The sequence below is a fragment of the Lissotriton helveticus genome, chromosome 1_1 (assembly GCF_964261635.1).
Source record: "Lissotriton helveticus chromosome 1_1, aLisHel1.1, whole genome shotgun sequence".
NCBI lineage: Eukaryota > Metazoa > Chordata > Amphibia > Caudata > Salamandridae > Lissotriton > Lissotriton helveticus.
This window is the reverse complement of record NC_136057.1, coordinates 70,707,640-70,722,069: the sequence shown is the minus strand read 5'-3', so window position 1 is coordinate 70,722,069 and position 14,430 is coordinate 70,707,640. Positions and strand designations below refer to the sequence as shown.

Sequence of the window (14,430 nt, the reverse complement as noted above, 5' to 3'; positions counted from 1 at the left end):
TAATATAATCGTTTTCAACTGTTTTAATTATTTTAGCTTCTAAAATGTGTACCACAGCTCTGTGTTTGGGGATGTGGTCTTTTTTCAACCAAACTGCTTATATTTTGTAAGGATATAAACAATGGACTTTGAAATGAACCCCTTCCTGGTCCTGTAGCTGAACTTTTCAGGCAAAATCATCTACTGATTTCTGAATAATGAGTTTAAAAACGTTAAGGTAACCATGTGGTTTCTGATTACATTTCACATGCTTTGCTTATTCTTGCATTCCCTATGAGTGTTTGCTTTTTTCCAGGGTGTTATTAATATTTTTCAGGCAGCATTTTACTTATTGTCTAGTGCATAATTTGAATTAAGTTGTAGCACAATTGAGTTGTAGCTGAAGGCAGTGCCAGTTTCTCTCTGTGGGGCAGTATGGTGTTCAGTATGGGAGAAGATGTGGCACTCTGGCCAGAGCTGCTGAATTTGGAACTGGAAAACCATGTTCAACCTTCATGACCAGTCCACCAGACTACACTCCCGACAGAGCTCCTTCCTATGCTACACCTTAGAAAGCCCAATAGACCTTATAAGTTCTGGTGTCTTAGCACCCGCAGGTGGACCCTAACAGTGTGTGAGTTAACCTTAAAGACCTGTCCACCACAATCCATACTGCAGTTCACTTTCAGTCTTGCGCAGTGCTTAATTTGTAGACAAATAAGTGCTGGGGCCTTCGTGACAGGGCCACTGCAGTTTGCACCACACATTTCCCCTGCCAGCGCTGCCAATAACAAAACTTACACAACTACTAACCATCACACTGCTACAAGTGTGAGAATTCAGACTCCCAAGCTTTAAAAATGGTTTGGGTAGCTGGTATTAGTTGTTTTACACATGTATTAAATTAATAAATATCTGTTTTCCTGCTCATCTTTAAATGAGCAGATGTTCCAAGTGCCGGTGCTGGCAATTAAGTGCAGGTGCCGAGCGCCGGAAAGCACCGGCTCAATTTAAGCACTGGTCTTGCGGGCAGGCATACAAAAAAGCACACCCTAGATCGACAGTGACTCTGTCACTGAGGTCACAAGAACCTTGAGGCCAGTCCACCTCACCCATTGGTACCTCCATTGGCCTTTTTCAGCAGTAATAGTGCAACTTACCAGGGGTTGGCAATGCAGGATTTGCATGCACACCAAACTTAGGGGGTGATTATAATGGCGGTGGGACTGCCACGTCACCCTTTCGGTGGCAGTCCACTGCCATCAGTGACTGCATCACCGCCCGCCATATTACAACGGTGGGCGGTTCCCTGGCGGTCGGAAAGACCAACCGCCACGCACCCAACAGGCTCCTTGAGCCAGCCACTGCGGCAGAGAGGCTCGTGGTTCCATCAATGCTGGTGGTGCCTACCAGGCACCACTGTAGGAATTACGATGTCCCTTACCCGCCATGGAAAAGCTGGCAGAAAGGGACATTTGGGGGCTGCAGCAGGCCCCTTTCCCCATAGCCCCCAGACATGGGACCTGGGGGGGGCACCTATGATGCACCCCTACATATCACTGCACCATGTGGCAGGCACTGCATTATGCCTGCCTCGTAGTTCAGTGATATATTTAACATGTCCCTTTTTACATTACAGCGGATGATGCAGCCAGCAGCACCTGCTGCAATGTAAAAGATAGGCACTGCGAACGCCGGAGTGAGGGCTGCATTGTAATGCCTATCGTGGGGCCGCCACCTTGAAGGCCAGCGGTCGCATTTCCCGATTCGATGGAGGACGGACTGAAGTCTGCCTTCCATTGTTAGCAGCCCCTAAGTTTGCAAAATTCATGGTCTCTGCTTCATGCACAAACACTTTTAACACTTGCAGCCTGCTTTCGGACCACTAGAGTAATAAAGCAATGGAGGCCAAAATTATGTTGCAGTGTTGACTAAATTATGCAACAATAAAAAGGCTGCAGCGTAATGCGGTACATTTGATGATACTTTATTATTGTGACATATTTATACATACTAACAGCCTCTGCAAAGCTTTTGCCTCATTAGTACCTGTGTAACATACAAATGCAGCAGTGGGAAAGGTGACCAGTCAACCTTTGGAAAGGGCCCTACACTTCACAGCAACATAAGTCACATTTCTCTTAGTAATTTTTGATCCGTTTGAGCAACAAAATTGTTTTGGGTCAAATCGTTCGATTATGCAGCAGATGATGTATTATGTGGCAAATATGAAACAATGAAACAGCCATACTCAAGTGGAAAACATTTTTCTACTTAACTTAATTTTGCCCCAACATTGTAGTTGATGGATTTGTAAGTTCCCCAAGCCCAAAAGTCGAGTTTGAGCACAATTTGCATTTTAAAATCAGTTCTACAATACAGGGCTACTTCTAAACTGACCCCAGGCTTCAGCAGTGCACACATGCAAGAGCATGAAGGACTGCTGGCCTCTAAACTGCCATGCCCTATTATATTCTAGGGACTTACAGATAGTTCTAATCCCCCTGGCCTATTATGTACTTGGGTCTTATAGGAGAGATCATGCGAATCATAGGGATACCCTAACCCATAGTGCACCCTAGTGTATGTAGGTGATTTCACTGTATTTTTAAGTGCCTCTTTCAAGATAGCACTGGGCCTGGTTAGGCAGAGGCCAGGGCCAGTCAGAGTCAGGTAACACCATTGCCAGTCAGCAAAAAGTTGGGGAGTGCCAAGTGCACAGGATGGCTTTGCAACACTAGAGAAGCACAAACGCAGAATTTAAAACATTACACCATAGTTGGCCGTGCTCTTTAATAATCAGAATTCATTTCCATCCTAATTAACCCATTTTCCAACATTGGGACATGGAAAGATTGGGGGAAAAGGATAACGTTCTAATCTATACCTTGAAGTTTTTATGCAGCTCTTTGATTTTTTTTTAAACATATTTTATTGATTTTAAAGTACCGTATACAGTCATGTAGAGTGGTCATATAAGGTTGATAGCATGTCATTCACATAATCATTGTTACATTTTCCACTGACAGAGCACATATCTATCACCTTATGACGGATATTCTCAAAAACCCCCCTTGTAATTCCCCCCCGCCCTATAAACAGTGGTCCCATTCCAGATGTAGCAGCAGCATCAATACATGTACACCCCATCAACATCTTGTCCAATATGGTAAGGTATAACACAACTTTGCAGTTCATTATATAACAAGGTATGGACAATTGGTGGTAATGTCCACACAGACATGGATACCTTTAAAATGACATATCAACCTTTATGCAGCTATTTGATGACGGTTAATAGCTCACTGTTCAATGTTAGGATTTTAACTTATAAACTGCAAATACCAAAAAAATCTCTCAGACAAAAGCAGTAACTCACTGACCTATTTACATGATATTCATTTCATGATCGGCGTGGTACACGTTCTTTGCGGCAGGCATGTTACCCCACTGTGGCTACCTTACCATGAGTCAAAACTTCCACTAGTGACTAGACAAACCTCTATTCTCTCTCAATAAGGAACATTAATCACCGAAGTTATCGTCCCATTTTTATTGTTGCCTAAAAATTGCTGGAGACCAGGAATGCAGCAGCAGGTACTTTTCAAACCATAATGCGCTTACAAACACAACGCCCCCACCCTAAGTCCGCGACCTTTGTTTGCTCGGTGCATGAAGATGCAAGATTCATATACATGTTTTTTTTAACATTTGATCTGATTACTTTGTGAATGTAAATAACAATAAAGCATACATGCAAACTGTGACTACATGCCTGCTTTTCTCAATATTTCACTTCAAAAGTATGCGATTGTATTTGTTTAACGGGAGGTGATTTGTATAGGGTCACTGGAAAGTCCACAAGGTTGTCCCTGTCCCCCCCAGAATTTTATTGTCTCCTACGCCCCTGCCCTGTCCCACACCTAGAGTGAGCCCCTCTCTCTGTCCCACACCTAGAGTGATTCCCTCTCGCTGTCCCACCCCTAGAGTGAGCCCCTCTCTCTGTCCCACCCCTAGAGTGAACCCCTCTCTCTTTCCCACCCCTAGAGTGAACCCCTCTCTTTGTCCCACCCCTAGAGTGAACCCCTCTCTCTTTCCCACCCCTAGAGTGAACCCCTCTCTTTGTCCCACCCCTAGAGTGAACCCCTCTCTTTGTCCCACCCCTAGAGTGAGCCCCTCTCTCTGTCCCACACCTAGAGTGAGCCCCTCTCTCTGTCCCACACCTAGAGTGATTCCCTCTCGCTGTCCCACCCCTAGAGTGAGCCCCTCTCTCTGTCCCACCCCTAGAGTGAACCCCTCTCTCTTTCCCACCCCTAGAGTGAACCCCTCTCTTTGTCCCACCCCTAGAGTGAACCCCTCTCTCTGTCCCACCCCTAGAGTGAGCCCCTCTCTCTGTCCCACCCCTAGAGTGAACCCCTCTCTCTTTCCCACCCCTAGAGTGAACCCCTCTCTTTGTCCCACCCCTAGAGTGAACCCCTCTCTCTGTCCCACCCCTAGAGTGAGCCCCTCTCTCTGTCCCAGCCCTAGATTGAACCCCTATCTCTGTCCCACCCCTAAAGTGAACCCCTCTCTCTGTCGCACCCCTAGAGTGAACCCCTATCTCTGTCCCATCCATAGAGTGAGCCCCTCTCTCTGTCCCACCCCTAGAGTGAACCCCTCTCTCTGTCCCACCCCTAGAGTGAGCCCCTCTCTCTGTCCCACCCCTAGAGTGAACCCCTTTCTCTTTCCCACCCCTAGAGTGAACCCCTCTCTTTGTCCCACCCCTAGAGTGAACCCCTCTCTCTGTCCCACCCCTAGAGTGAGCCCCTCTCTCTGTCCCAGCCCTAGATTGAACCCCTATCTCTGTCCCACCCCTAAAGTGAACCCCTCTCTCTGTCGCACCCCTAGAGTGAACCCCTATCTCTGTCCCATCCATAGAGTGTGCCCCTCTCTCTGTCCCACCCCTAGAGTGTGCCCCTCTCTCTGTCCCACACCTAGAGTGATTCCCTCTCTCTGTCCCAACCCTAGAGTGAGCCCCTCTCTCTGTCCCATCCAGAGTGAACCCCTCTCTTTGTCCCACCCCTAGAGTGAACCCCTCTCTCTTTCCCACCCCTAGAGTGAACCCCTCTCTTTGTCCCACCCCTAGAGTGAACCCCTCTCTCTTTCCCACCCCTAGAGTGAACCCCTCTCTTTGTCCCTCCCCTAGAGTGAACCCCTCTCTCTGTCCCACCCCTAGAGTGAACCCCTCTCTCTGTCCCACCCGTAGAGTGAACCCCTCTCCCTGTCCCACCCCTAGAGTGAACCCCTCTCTCTTTCCCACCCCTAGAGTGAACCCCTCTCTTTGTCCCACCCCTAGAGTGAACCCCTCTCTCTTTTCCACCCCTAGAGTGAACCCCTCTCTTTGTCCCACCCCTAGAGTGAACCCCTCTCTCTGTCCCACCCCTAGAGTGAACCCCTCTCTCTGTCCCACCCGTAGAGTGAGCCACTCTCTCTGTCCCACCCCTAAAGTGAACCCCTCTCTCTGTCGCACCCCTAGAGTGAACCCCTATCTCTGTCCCATCCATAGAGTGAGCCCCTCTCTCTGTCCCACCCCTAGAGTGAGCCCCTCTCTCTGTCCCACCCCTAGAGTGTGCCCCTCTCTCTGTCCCACCCCTAGAGTGAGCCCCTCTCTCTGTCCCAGCCCTAGATTGAACCCTTCTCCCTGTCCCACCCCTAGAGTGAACCCCTCTCCCTGTCCCATCCCTGGAGTGAGCCACTCTCTCTGTCCCACCCATATAGGGAACCCTTCTCCCTGTCGCACCCCTAGAGTGAACCCCTCTCCTTGCCCCATCCCTAGAGTGAGCCCCTCTCTGTCCCACCCCTAAAGTGAGCCCCTCTCTCTGTCCCACCCCTATAGTGAACCCTTCTCCCTGTCCCACCCCTAGAGTGAACCCCTCTCTCTGCCCCACCCCTAGAGTGAGCCCCTCTCTCTGTCCCACCCCTATAGTGAACCCTTCTCCCTGTCCCACCCCTAGAGTGAGCCCCTTTCTCTGTCCCACCCCTAGAGTGAGCCCCTTTCTCTGTCCCACCCCTAGAGTGAGCCCCTCTCTCTGTCCCATCCCTAGAGTGAGCCCCTCTCTCTGACCCATCCCTAGAGTGAGCCCCTCTCTCTGTCCCATCCCTAGAGTGAGCCCCTCTCTCTGTCCCACCCCAAGAGTGAACCCCTCTCTCTGTCCCATCCCTAGAGTGAGCCCCTCTCTGTCCCATCTCCCTGTCCTATCCCTAGAGTGAGCCCCTCTCTGTCCCATCTCCCTGTCCTATCCCTAGAGTGAGCCCCTCTCTGTCCCATCTCCCTGTCCTATCCCTAGAGTGAGCCCCTCTCTGTCCCATCTCTCTGTCCCATCCCTAGAGTGAGCCCCTCTCTGTCCCATCTCCCTGTCCTATCCCTAGAGTGAGCCCCTCTCTGTCCCATCTCTCTGTCCCATCCCTAGAGTGAGCCCCTCTCTCTGTCCCATCCCTAGAGTGAGCCCCTCTCTGTCCCATCTCCCTGTCCTATCCCTAGAGTGAGCCCCTCTCTGTCCCATCTCTCTGTCCCATCCCTAGAGTGAGCCCCTCTCTGTCCCATCTCCCTGTCCTATCCCTAGAGTGAGCCCCTCTCTGTCCCATCTCCCTGTCCCATCCCTAGAGTGAGCCCCTCTCTGTCCCATCTCCCTGTCCCATCCCTAGAGTGAGCCCCTCTCTGTCCCATCTCCCTGTCCTATCCCTAGAGTGAGCCCCTCTCTGTCCCATCTCTCTGTCCCATCCCTAGAGTGAGCCCCTCTCTCTGTCCCATCCCTAGAGTGAGCCCCTCTCTGTCCCATCTCCCTGTCCTATCCCTAGAGTGAGCCCCTCTCTGTCCCATCTCTCTGTCCCATCCCTAGAGTGAGCCCCTCTCTGTCCCATCTCCCTGTCCTATCCCTAGAGTGAGCCCCTCTCTGTCCCATCTCCCTGTCCCATCCCTAGAGTGAGCCCCTCTCTGTCCCATCTCCCTGTCCTATCCCTAGAGTGAGCCCCTCTCTGTCCCATCTCCCTGTCCTATCCCTAGAGTGAGCCCCTCTCTGTCCCATCTCTCTGTCCCATCCCTAGAGTGAGCCCCTCTCTCTGTCCCATCCCTAGAGTGAGCCCCTCTCTGTCCCATCTCCCTGTCCTATCCCTAGAGTGAGCCCCTCTCTGTCCCATCTCTCTGTCCCATCCCTAGAGTGAGCCCCTCTCTGTCCCATCTCCCTGTCCTATCCCTAGAGTGAGCCCCTCTCTGTCCCATCTCCCTGTCCCATCCCTAGAGTGAGCCCCTCTCTGTCCCATCTCCCTGTCCTATCCCTAGAGTGAGCCCCTCTCTGTCCCATCTCCCTGTCCTATCCCTAGAGTGAGCCCCTCTCTGTCCCATCTCCCTGTCCTATCCCTAGAGTGAGCCCCTCTCTCTGCCCCCCCCCCCCCGCCTCCTTACCGTGCCCGAGGCCCCCCAGCAGCAGGGGGAGCAGGAGTCCCAGGGCCCCCCGATGCTGCCCCATGTCCGTCGCTCTGTCCTCTCTAGCGCTGCCCCCCCCACCCCCCCCGCCCAACCTCGAGGCGCTCCTTCTCCTGGCTCGAGTCCCGGCACTCTTGGAATGTGTGATATCACTCTGAGGGCGAGGGGCGGGCGGGCCCCACCCCTCCCTCCCCAGCCCACACTGTGCAGGAAGAGTGGAGGAGGAGCCACCCCTCCTTTCAACATTGACTCTGAACGCCTCACTAGGCGTCCCGAAGACACCCACGCTAGAGGCCTCTGTACCCCCACAGGACAGAGCCCCCCCCCCCCCCCCAAGGGCTCTGCACCCCCACAGGAGCCCCCGCACACAGCAGGGAGGGGCCGCTCCTCCTTTCAACATTGACTCTGAATGTATTTTTTTTTTTTTTTATTTGTGCATTTTTATATAGCGCGGACTTTACCCGAAGGTGTCAGAGCGCTTCACAATAGGAACAGAACTGGTACATGAGAACATTACAAGTGAACCAAATAAAAAGGCAAACGTTACATTAAATGAAGCAAAAATGACAATCGTGAGCCAGCAAAATACAAGAGGTAGCAAACGGTGCATTCCAAAAGTGACGCTCGTGAAACAACAAAATAAAAGAGGTAGCAAACGGTGCATTACAGGAGGAAAAAGTGACGAAAAACGCCTCTCTAGCGCCCTGGAGACACTCACAGGAGCCCCCCCATCTGCACCCCCACAGGGGCCCCACCCCCTCTGCACCCCCACAGGAGCCCCCCCCCCCCCCCCGAGGCCTCTGCACAAGTGTCGCAGATGGAGCTCCATTTCTGGGGTGGGGGGAGGGGCTGAACCCCGAGGCCCCCATTAATACAAAGCTCCTCTGGTCTTCACGCCGCTGCCTCCCTCAAACCCCGACAATCGCAGAGTTTTGAAGTGAAAGTAAAATGTTATTTTTCTATATAAAGTTCAGAAGTGGTTTCATGAAACACAGCCTCATAAACGGCCCCCAGGGGGGTCCAGGGTCTGCATCTCTGCAGGGTCTGCCTTTCATCCTTCGAGGGTTGATACCATGAGCGCTGCTGGGCTCCTTTAATATGAACTCTTGTCATGTCCAGCTCCTTGAGGCCTGAGAGCTTAGCTCGAAGCGCTTCAGACGCACAGGCAGGGCTCTTACTTTGTAGGGGTTTGCAGCCTGAACTCGCCTCAAACATACTGGACCCTGAGCTCGGGCTCCATCAGGCAAGATCACGCTGCCTTTGTTTGTTCTTTTTAGGCACAGAAAGATGAAGGGCAGATTTACAACAAACTAATGCAGCACGGCGCAGCAAGTCATTTTGCTGCGCGGTGCTGCGTTCGTTTCGAAGCACAGGGATGCAACATATTTACAAGAATGTGTCGCATCTCTGTGCTGCCCCCTCCGCTGGCGCACAAACTGCTGCCATGCGCCGGCGCAGGCATTCTTGCACCATGGTGCAAGGACGCCTGCGTCGTGGGGAGATTGTTCTTGTGCAGGAAGGGCCACTTCCTGTACAAAAACAATCACTAAAGGCCTTTTCCTCTTTCAATGCGTGCTGTAGAAAGAGGAAAAAACAGGAGAAATTAAAACAATTCTCCTCATTGCGCCTCGCTACGCCACCTCTAGGGTGGCAAAGCATTCACACGCATCTCCAGATTTACGATCTCTCATAAACCTGCAGATGTGTCTTGTTCTATGGGTGTTGCGTGGGAACACGCACAGTGACACCAATGGAACGCCCCTAGCACGCACAGTGCTGTGCGTGAAGGGGCCATATTTACAAGGAGCGGAAAAGTTACGCAGGGTGGCTTTTCCTCTCCTTGTAAATATGGAGGAGGCCCCTGCGCCACCAGTACGTTATGAAAAGTGACGTAGTGGTGGCGCAGGGTGCTTTTAAATCTGCCCCTAAGTGATTTGCCCAGACTCACAGGATATTGAGCCGATACCAAGACTTGAACCAGGTTCCCAAGTTTCAAAGTCGGCATCTCTCTCCATATGCCACATCCTCTCTCTTAGATAAAATACTGTGCAAAGTATGTTGAGAAGCTGGTAACTCTCCTAACTGGATTTATGGTCAGAAAAATACATCTAACTCGCCAGACTGCTCGCTGATAATCCAAATGTATTGTGTCAAAGTGCTCTGAAGTGGTTGAAAAGGCTTGTTGGATACTAAACAAACGATGTACTATATATGGCTTCACAGCAGAGAGGCAACAGAGGTCAAGAGAAACCCCTAAAGAAATGTGTCTGAGCCTTACTGGGAGCCTTGAAACAGATATATCTCCTCCTTTCTATGGTTAGGTCTCGCCTACGCAGCGCGCCTGCACTGATAGGAGAGAGATCTTTAGCCTTCAGCAAAGCTTTGGGGGTAAAGATGTGCACGCGTTGCATTGCTTGCAATGGCAATGCATGCACGTCTGGCGATTGCCTTGCGGGAGCGCCCGGCGCCATATGGTGGCGCCATACGTTCGCAGGCTCCCGCAAGGGAATCACGCAGCCCCCCTCCCCTGCTGCCGCGCGATTGTTTGTGTAGTTCGTGAAATGGCAGACGCGAGTGAAAGGCAACAGTGGTTCCTTTGCCCTTTCTGAAGTAGGCTTGTCCACAGCCAGGTGTTGGTGTCTCAAAGCATGCTTGCCTCACAACAACAAAAAACGGAAGCCAGGGTATTCTCTTTACAGCTGCAGCGCATTTGCTCACGTTTTCAGGAGTAAAACAATTTAAACGTATTTCAATAATACCTCACCTCTTGCGAGAAACTTCAATCACAGAGCGGGGCGGGGGTATGCTTTCTCAATGCCACAGTCGCACAGTTGTGGAAAAGTAAATTTTGCCATGTTATATGTGCCTACGTGTTCCCCATCTTATGTTATATGTGCATGATCGATATGCATGTATTCCCCTCCTGATCGATTAAAGACGCAATTACAGTTGTGTCCATCTCTAGTATGCCAGTTTCCAGTTCTCGTGAAAACAACGAATATTAGGCTTATGTAAACCTACGTTGCCACATTTCACAGTGTGCACGTTAATTCATTGAATTGTCCCCGTTTCTAGGCCTCAAAAAGGCCCGGACTCAGATTCAGCTCCTGTCTCCTGAACCCTCTCCGAGGAGCGATACAGCCCCCACCTGCATCCCTGACCCTTCACTTACTTCATGCCTCGCAGTGCCCGGCCCGGCCTGGCTCTGCCAAGAGTATGTTATGTTTCTAGTTATCAGTCCAGCCCTCCTTCTCTGCATTCCTAAGCTACTGCATCGCATCAATAGTTTCCGTCATGGTCTAGCCTTTATGTCTCCATGTAAGAGAAATACTGTATTAATATTCATAGAATATTCCTCGCACACGCAACACATGTAGAATTATGCACGCATCAGTCTTAGTGTCTAGTAGCCTTTGCCCTGATAACTTTTGGATTCTATCAATATGTACTCCAAACACCAGATACCAGATATGCCTTAGGTACATGTCGCTCTGACACTCCAGACTTTTAGTCTCCTCTTCTAGCGCAGAAGTCATAGCCCCCAGTTCTCCCTGGTAACACGTCATTGCCCGTTTGCGCGCACCACTAGGTTAGAGGTCCCAGCTGCTCAGGTAGCCCCCTCCATGTTTCCGCCCCGTTTATGACATTTCTGTTACGTTTACATCACATGTCTATGTATACGCCCTGTACACGCCTTCTTGTTACATCATTTTGCCCTTATCTTTCGCGACTGCTACGAGTCACGCCTACTGCTACGCCTACTGTATTGAATGTAATGCAATTGTTTTAATATATATACTGTGGACTGTTACAAAAAGTTACCCCCAACCACTTATGCCCCTGCCCCCGGCAGCTGCCATCCGTCTATTCCAATGCAGGCTGTCCTGTTCCTGTCCTTTATGCCTGATTAAAGCCTGTAGACTCAAGATACCTCGAATCCTGACTCTTATTTATTGAGCTATCTGTTTTATTGATTGTATTAAAAAATAGTACCGGTAATTAATTATTTATTTACCACATAATGGCGGAAAAGTAAATTTTGCCATGTTATATGTGCCTACGTGTTCCCCATCTTATGTTATATGTGCATGATCGATATGCATGTATTCCCCTCCTGATCGATTAAAGACGCAATTACAGTTGTGTCCATCTCTAGTATGCCAGTTTCCAGTTCTCGTGAAAACAACGAATATTAGGCTTATGTAAACCTACGTTGCCACATTTCACAGTGTGCACGTTAATTCATTGAATTGTCCCCGTTTCTAGGCCTCAAAAAGGCCCGGACTCAGATTCAGCTCCTGTCTCCTGAACCCTCTCCGAGGAGCGATACAGCCCCCACCTGCATCCCTGACCCTTCACTTACTTCATGCCTCGCAGTGCCCGGCCCGGCCTGGCTCTGCCTCCCAGTCTGCCAAGAGTATGTTATGTTTCTAGTTATCAGTCCAGCCCTCCTTCTCTGCATTCCTAAGCTACTGCATCGCATCAATAGTTTCCGTCATGGTCTAGCCTTTATGTCTCCATGTAAGAGAAATACTGTATTAATATTCATAGAATATTCCTCGCACACGCAACACATGTAGAATTATGCACGCATCAGTCTTAGTGTCTAGTAGCCTTTGCCCTGATAACTTTTGGATTCTATCAATATGTACTCCAAACACCAGATACCAGATATGCCTTAGGTACATGTCGCTCTGACACTCCAGACTTTTAGTCTCCTCTTCTAGCGCAGAAGTCATAGCCCCCAGTTCTCCCTGGTAACACGTCATTGCCCGTTTGCGCGCACCACTAGGTTAGAGGTCCCAGCTGCTCAGGTAGCCCCCTCCATGTTTCCGCCCCGTTTATGACATTTCTGTTACGTTTACATCACATGTCTATGTATACGCCCTGTACACGCCTTCTTGTTACATCATTTTGCCCTTATCTTTCGCGACTGCTACGAGTCACGCCTACTGCTACGCCTACTGTATTGAATGTAATGCAATTGTTTTAATATATATACTGTGGACTGTTACAAAAAGTTACCCCCAACCACTTATGCCCCTGCCCCCGGCAGCTGCCATCCGTCTATTCCAATGCAGGCTGTCCTGTTCCTGTCCTTTATGCCTGATTAAAGCCTGTAGACTCAAGATACCTCGAATCCTGACTCTTATTTATTGAGCTATCTGTTTTATTGATTGTATTAAAAAATAGTACCGGTAATTAATTATTTATTTACCACATAATGGCGGAAAAGTAAATTTTGCCATGTTATATGTGCCTACGTGTTCCCCATCTTATGTTATATGTGCATGATCGATATGCATGTATTCCCCTCCTGATCGATTAAAGACGCAATTACAGTTGTGTCCATCTCTAGTATGCCAGTTTCCAGTTCTCGTGAAAACAACGAATATTAGGCTTATGTAAACCTACGTTGCCACATTTCACAGTGTGCACGTTAATTCATTGAATTGTCCCCGTTTCTAGGCCTCAAAAAGGCCCGGACTCAGATTCAGCTCCTGTCTCCTGAACCCTCTCCGAGGAGCGATACAGCCCCCACCTGCATCCCTGACCCTTCACTTACTTCATGCCTCGCAGTGCCCGGCCCGGCCTGGCTCTGCCTCCCAGTCTGCCAAGAGTATGTTATGTTTCTAGTTATCAGTCCAGCCCTCCTTCTCTGCATTCCTAAGCTACTGCATCGCATCAATAGTTTCCGTCATGGTCTAGCCTTTATGTCTCCATGTAAGAGAAATACTGTATTAATATTCATAGAATATTCCTCGCACACGCAACACATGTAGAATTATGCACGCATCAGTCTTAGTGTCTAGTAGCCTTTGCCCTGATAACTTTTGGATTCTATCAATATGTACTCCAAACACCAGATACCAGATATGCCTTAGGTACATGTCGCTCTGACACTCCAGACTTTTAGTCTCCTCTTCTAGCGCAGAAGTCATAGCCCCCAGTTCTCCCTGGTAACACGTCATTGCCCGTTTGCGTGCACCACTAGGTTAGAGGTCCCAGCTGCTCAGGTAGCCCCCTCCATGTTTCCGCCCCGTTTATGACATTTCTGTTACGTTTACATCACATGTCTATGTATACGCCCTGTACACGCCTTCTTGTTACATCATTTTGCCCTTATCTTTCGCGACTGCTACGAGTCACGCCTACTGCTACGCCTACTGTATTGAATGTAATGCAATTGTTTTAATATATATACTGTGGACTGTTACAAAAAGTTACCCCCAACCACTTATGCCCCTGCCCCCGGCAGCTGCCATCCGTCTATTCCAATGCAGGCTGTCCTGTTCCTGTCCTTTATGCCTGATTAAAGCCTGTAGACTCAAGATACCTCGAATCCTGACTCTTATTTATTGAGCTATCTGTTTTATTGATTGTATTAAAAAATAGTACCGGTAATTAATTATTTATTTACCACATAATGGCGGAAAAGTACATTTTGCCATGTTATATGTGCCTACGTGTTCCCCATCTTATGTTATATGTGCATGAACGATATGCATGTATTCCCCTCCTGATCGATTAAAGACGCAATTACAGTTGTGTCCATCCCTAGTATGCCAGTTTCCAGTTCTCGTGAAAACAACGAATATTAGGCTTATGTAAACCTACGTTGCCACATTTCACAGTGTGCACGTTAATTCATTGAATTGTCCCCGTTTCTAGGCCTCAAAAAGGCCCGAACTCAGATTCAGCTCCTGTCTCCTGAACCCTCTCCGAGGAGCGATACAGCCCCCACCTGCATCCCTGACCCTTCACTTACTTCATGCCTCGCAGTGCCCGGCCCGGCCTGGCTCTGCCTCCCAGTCTGCCAAGAGTATGTTATGTTTCTAGTTATCAGTCCAGCCCTCCTTCTCTGCATTCCTAAGCTACTGCATCGCATCAATAGTTTCCGTCATGGTCTAGCCTTTATGTCTCCATGTAAGAGAAATACTGTATTAATATTCATAGAATATTCCTCGCACACGCAACACATGTAGAAT

At 49.5% G+C, this 14,430-nt stretch overlaps 1 protein-coding gene across 1 annotated transcript in view; it reads right to left on the bottom strand.

Moving 5' to 3' along the window:
- Window positions 1-7,502, bottom strand: part of LOC144828760 (uncharacterized) — a 198,546-nt gene extending 191,044 nt beyond the window's left edge. The window contains exon 1 of the mRNA XM_078687248.1: window positions 7,421-7,502. Within this exon, the coding sequence (XP_078543374.1) occupies window positions 7,421-7,484 (64 nt within the window). The 5' untranslated portion in view covers window positions 7,485-7,502. The remainder of the gene's footprint in view (window positions 1-7,420) is intronic.
- Between the last annotated feature and the right edge of the window lie 6,928 nt (window positions 7,503-14,430).